Source organism: Geospiza fortis, unplaced genomic scaffold (genome assembly GCF_000277835.1).
Source record: "Geospiza fortis unplaced genomic scaffold, GeoFor_1.0 scaffold878, whole genome shotgun sequence".
In the NCBI taxonomy this organism is placed as follows: domain Eukaryota; kingdom Metazoa; phylum Chordata; class Aves; order Passeriformes; family Thraupidae; genus Geospiza; species Geospiza fortis.
Window position 1 is genome coordinate 1,124,388 of NW_005054471.1, and position 5,978 is coordinate 1,130,365.

Genomic DNA, 5,978 nt, shown 5'->3' on the forward strand with positions numbered 1-5,978 from the left:
CCGCGCCCGCCGCTCGCCGCTGCGGGGGAGGAGGAGGAGGACGAGGAGGAGGAAGAGGAAGAGGAGGAAGAAGGGGAGCCCCGCGACCCACCGCCACCACCGCACCACGAATGGACCTACGAGGAGCAGTTCAAGCAGGTATGGGGGCATCGCTGCCCCGGCACCGGCTGCTCCCGGCAGGCATCCCCGGTGTACCCCCGGGTTAAGCTTTCCCTGAATGGACAACGCTTATGACCCCCGCTGCTCCCAAACCCTGTCTGTATCCCACCCTAAATGGGCAACACCATGCCCCAGCCCAGACCCACCCCGAGTAGGCATCCCCCATATCCCCATTAACCCCCAGACATTATTGCAATCCCACTCTAAACAAAACCCCACCAGAACTCACCCACTGCCCCCAAACCGCATTCTTTCCTAAATGGGTACCCCCTGAATGCTCCTCACTGCCCCTATGCCTAAGCCCTGTCCTGCCCTATAGGCATCGTCATCATCCTATGTGCTCCCCATCTCCCTGCTACCAAACCCCATTTCAACATTTCAACCCTGCTTCATGACCCCACATCTCTCCTTGGTGTCCCCTCTGCCTGTCCCCCGGCCCTGAATCATGATAGGGTGTCCAGTGTCCAGGCATCTCCCTGTGCCCACCCTGATCTGTGCTCCATCCTGGTGCCTTCCATAATGGCTAAAACAGGGTGACCCCTGTCCACGGGGGTGTTACAGAGATGAAAAAGGGCAAGGGCTCTGGTGGGTGATCACCCCGAGGAGCTAGCAAGCCGTGGAGCTGAGTTCTTGTGTCTGTGCAAGGGCCAAGGTGTATTACAGATGGAGGAAGTAGCACATACACACCCTCATTCCTGGTGGGCGTAGGGGAGACCCTTCTGCAGCTGAGGACATGGGGAAAAGGCTTCAGGAGTTCGTGTAAAGGATGGGAGGAAAGTCCCCCTGTCTTTAATGCATGTGGATCTCATCTGAGCCGTGTTGTGCAAGCTCTGGTTTGCACACAGCGGGTGCCTCTGCATGGGTGTGGGCACGGAGTGCACAGCGCCAGGGCAGGTTTGTGCTCCCCGTGCACTCAGCTTCCTTGTGGGGGAGAGAGAGGCACCGTGGGTGACAGGGAAGATGTGGTGAGGGGATAGAACACACAGAGATGTCCCCAGAGAGCTGTTGTGTGGCTTTTTAGGACGGTACTGCTCAGGGACAGGAGGATGAGAGCACTTCGGTCTCATCCAGTTCTGTCAGGAGAGCAAGGGAACAGCAGCAGGGACCCAACCTTTGGCTGCTGTGGGGGCGTGCTGCTGCCTTTTCTGTTTCAAATTGCTCAACACCTTGTTATTTTGGGGGGCCGGGGCTCATCCCCTGCCTACAAGGCAGCAGGCAGAGGTGTGGACAGGGCACGGGCAGCACATTCCCCCTGGCTGTGCCCCGGGATGCTGCCAGAGCCTGGCGCTGCCGTGAAGCAGCCCGGGGAGGGCCGGGGTGGGTGAACTGCACAGGCCAAACTGCTCGTCCGGGAAGTGTTACATTACACCCCGCTGCACAGAAAAAGGCTGACTGTCCGGTTCCCGGGGTCAACCGGGAGGTGGGAAGCAGCTCCTCCCTCCCAGGGAGGCTAGGAAAGCATCCCCGGCATTTCTCGTCCTTCAGCCTCCTGCCCTGCCCCTGTCTGGGGCTGCCCAGGCTCCTTGTGCAGGGCAGGAATGTTGTGAATAGTGGGAGAGGGATGACAGGAGAGGTTGGGGTGCGGGATAAATCCTGCCACAGTTTTCCAGGGTGAGAACAGGCTCGTTCCTTGTTTACTCTCTTTGGGTTTTTTCAACCCTCATTGGAAAAGTGATGCACCCCTCATCCGGAGACCCACGCCTGTGTCTCCCAGCTTGTGGCATGTCCCAGCTGGCCCAGGGAACAACGGGATGTCCTTCTGCAGTTTGGAGCAGGCTGCGGTGCCAGCTTGCTTTGGGCTCTGCAGGGTGGCTGTCACTCCTGTCCCTCCCCTGAGATCATGCAGGAGGGGACATACCCCTGCCGGGGAGGGACATGTCCCTGCTGGGTCCTCCCCAGGCTGCAGGGCTATGCCTCACCCAGCCTGGGGAACAGGTTCTCCTCTCTCTGCCGGGACTCAGTGGGGAGGGTGGCTGTGCTTCAGCTTTTGGAGGTTTCCCAGGGGTTGGGCTGTAATGCTGTGGGGGAGGTGAGGGGGCAGCATGTGTCTGTCTGCTGGAAAGCTCTGGGGCAGTAGCAGTGTGGTTGGGAGGGTCCTGGAGGTGGAGAGAGACCCTTGTAGTAGCCAGAGCTGTATTTCCCACCAGGACTCCCTGCTTGAAACTTCCCAAACCGTCATGCAGTCGCCCAGGGTGGGATTCAGGGCTTGTCCCTGCTCTCATCCTCCTGGGCTGGGAACACAGCTATGTGAACAGAGACCACCAAATCCAGGCTGTTTGGCAGAAAGTGGGCAGAGAGACTTCCCCATCTCTCTGCGGTGGGGAGGATGCCTTGATGGGGATAGGGTGGGAGGTTGGTGCAGGACCAGCCAGGGAAGGGTTTCCACACAGCACAGTTGTTGCTAAAAATGGGAGCAGAGGACAACGTGGTTGTGGTGAAACCCACCGGGTTAACAGGCAAATGCTGCTTTGCACAGAGGAGCTTTTTGGGGAAATATCCTACATGTATGCTGTAGTTTTATGTGCTTCCTGAGGTGCTGGTTTGGGGAGGGGGGGGCTGGTGAGACCTTTGCTCTGACTGGGAGGGCTGCTGCAGTGTTAGGAGGCTGAGAGACCCCCTCACCCCTGCCTCTTGCATCAGCCCCCGGCGCCGGTTTATGTACATTGATAAGGACACATGGGTAGAGACCTGGGCAAAGGTCTGGGAGGTCTCCACACCCAGGGCTGTCAGTCAGACCCAGCCCTGAGGTGGGGGGTACCAGGTGGGGTGTGATTATGCGTTAGCCATGAATCCCAGCTTCCCTAAGGGCTGGGATGCCTCCAGGTTTTAATTCTGTGGTGCTGCATTATGTTTGACTTGGAGGGCACAGGTAAGAGCCTCACATTTCAGGTGCCAGGCTCAGCTCCATGATTTCAGCTTTCCCCCTAGGGAAACCATGCATATAGACAGGGATGGGTGCGTTGGTTTCCTCCAGTGGTAGAAGAACAGCACCAGAACCCGGGGCTTTATTCTCCATTCCCTGGGGTGGGAGGGACTCAAACATCTGGGCTTTGCATCCTGCTCTTTGTTAGCAGAGTGTTTGCTGGCAGGAGGATGCCCTCCCTGCCAGGGCCCCTCTGGCATGTTCACACCCATCTGTGACTGGGGGGATCAGGATCCTCTGAAGCGCCTTCCTCCCTTCCCAGGAGCAGCTGCAGGAGGTGAGCCCCAGCCAGCCCTTTAGGAACTCCAGGGTGTCTGGTAGCCTCAGCGGTTAATTTGGGGGTGGCTGGTTTTGCCAGCAGCTGCTTGCCATTATCCTCAGCCTAACCCTGGAGTGGCTGATACTCCTGCCTTGCCTGTCCCTGATGCCAGGAGTTGCCTCTTGCACCCACCCACCTGTCCTTAACATGCGTTTAGGGAGGGCTTGCCATCTGTGATGTGTGCACTCACATCTCAGAGCAGGGAGGTGTGTGTGCCCCTGTAGACAAAGACCTCCTTGTGCCACAGAGGGTCATCCCAAAATGAGTGGTGTGCTCCCTCCTACCTCTGTCCCTATTGCTTTCTCCTGTGGTGTTGTCCCTGGGGATGGAGGAAATAGTCAGGAATGTTCAGGGAAGGGAGGTAGCTGAAGAAGTGGACTCTGAGGAGAGGGTAGTGGTGTCCATGCCACTCCTCACCATCAATGCATCTTCAACCTAAGGGCAGGACCAAGGGCTCCCAGGGCTAAATTAGGGGGTCCCTGGTTACACTGCAGAGTCAGGGAGGGAGGAATGGACACAGTGTGTTTGCCCCTGTCCATGTCTGCCTGGAGGCTTTTGCTTTTCTCCAGCAAACCTGTGAGCAGAGCTGTGCCCCTAATCTGGGACCACCTGCAGTGGGGAGGTGCCATCAGCAGCAAGGGTCAGTGTGCCAATCCCTAGAGCTCCAGCAGCTCTGGCAACCCAGCATCAGTGGAGGGCACAGGACGGGACAGGGGGGCTGCTGGGGTGTGGCTGGAAGGGCACACAGAGGTGTTCTGGGGGTTTGTGTGCCCACAGACCAGCCTGAGTGTGTGCATCTGTATAAGTGCACATATAAGTGTGGAGGTACGTGTGTGTGTGTGTGGACCCCCCTGAGTGCCCCTGTGTGTAGCAATCCTTGGGAGTCCCTGTGTGTCTGTATGGATGTACAGGAGCATGCAGAGTGTGTGTGTGAACCCATGGCAATGCTGGAATGTGTCTATGGGTCCATATGAGCACACAGGTGTGCATGGATCCATATGGCTGTGGTTGTGTGTATGTGTGTGTGTGTGTGTGTGTGTGTGCCCACGCTAGTCTTCACACACTCATGCATGTACAGGCACACGTGGGGTGTCCCAGTGTGTTTAGGCATCTGCATGCCCATATCAGTGTCACAATCTTGGAATTGCATGGACCCTTGAGGCAGGGTTTGAGTGCTAAGCCCCCTCCAAGGCCGCCTCTTGCCCAGCCCACAGTGCTGAGCAGTGGTGGTGGTGCCAGGCACCTGCTCCCTTTGCTGCCCCCAGGGCACTTCCTGGCCCCACTGGAGTCTGTGGGATGCTCAGAGCCTCAGAAGCTGCCACAGCACTATTTTCCAGACCGACGTCCAAAGGGATTGGGAATGGGGCTCCAAGGAGATGTAAAAACTAGTTGAGGGTGTGAGAATACCCTCACTGTGGAGGGGAGAGGAGCACCATCAGGAGCTCACACTGAGGCTGCTTCCAGCTCCCTCCCCAGCTGCCTCCCTGAAAGCAGATGCCACATGAGTCTTTGGGGAGGATGCACCCCCTCATCAATTTGGGCTTCCAATAATCCACTAATTGGGTTAAAAATGGAGGCAAATCTCCTGTGCTGCCAGCCAGCTGGGCAGGTTTGCAGCGGGGAGGTCAGGTCTCAGGTGGTAGACTCTGGTCTTAAGGGGATGGATGGATGGATGGATGGATGGATGGATGGATGGATGGATGGATGGATGGATGGATGGATGGATGGATGGATGGATGGACACAAGGATTGTGTGTGTGTGTGAAGTGTAGGGATGCATAAGCAGGGCCTGTGCAGAGGGGGAGCACGTACAGGGGCTGTGTGAGTGTGCTTGCTGGGGCTGTTTGTCCAGGGTGAGGGTGCACAAGGAGAGTGTGCACGTGTGTATGCATCTGCAGAGCGAGCTGCACTGTGCATGAATGTGCAGAGGCTGAGCAGACTCTGTGTGGGGGCTCTGGAATCTTCCCCTGGGGCACAGGGCACCCACTGGAGTTGCCTTCGTGGGTGAGGCTGTGTTCCCCATCATGCCTACAGAGCTCCGTCATGTTCCAGAGCTTACATCCCATGTCTGTGGGAGGGCATGAGGGAGAACCCGGCCCAGATACTCTTTCTGCTGAGGCACACAGCTCTTCCAGTAGCTGAGGTGGGGGCTGGTGTTGCTTTCACAGGGTGTGGTTTGGGGCAGCCACCAAAATTTCCTTCTGCATTGTCCCCTCAAAGAAGTTGCAGGAAGGGGCTGGGGCCAGAGGTGCTTGGTGGGGAGGAGGATTGAACAGCCCATGCACATCCCAGGCATGCACACAGCCCCCCGTGGGTGCACCCCGTACTCACACAGCCCCACAGCAACTGTGTGCATGCACAGACCTGGTGCTAGAGCATGCCCTGTGTGCTCCCCCACACAAGTACCATGGGGGTGCCCGTGTGTGTCCCCTGGGAACACCTGGGGTGGGGCTGGTCATGGACAGGGTGCCATGGCTCCAGTCATCTAGTAAGGGATTGAAGGGGAAGGGTGTCTCACGACTTCAGTCACCCATGGAGGGATCAGGGGCGGGGAGGGGGACAAGAATGGAGGGGGAG

At 57.8% G+C, this 5,978-nt stretch overlaps 1 protein-coding gene across 1 annotated transcript in view; it reads left to right on the plus strand.

Moving 5' to 3' along the window:
• Nucleotides 1-6: 6 nt before the first annotated feature.
• The window catches only part of ARID3C (AT-rich interaction domain 3C), a gene marked incomplete at its 5' end in the record, with an annotated part of 17,527 nt that continues 11,555 nt past the window's right edge, over nt 7-5,978 (plus strand). The window contains one exon of the mRNA XM_014309946.2: nt 7-138. Coding sequence (XP_014165421.1) covers nt 7-138 — 132 coding nt within the window. The remainder of the gene's footprint in view (nt 139-5,978) is intronic.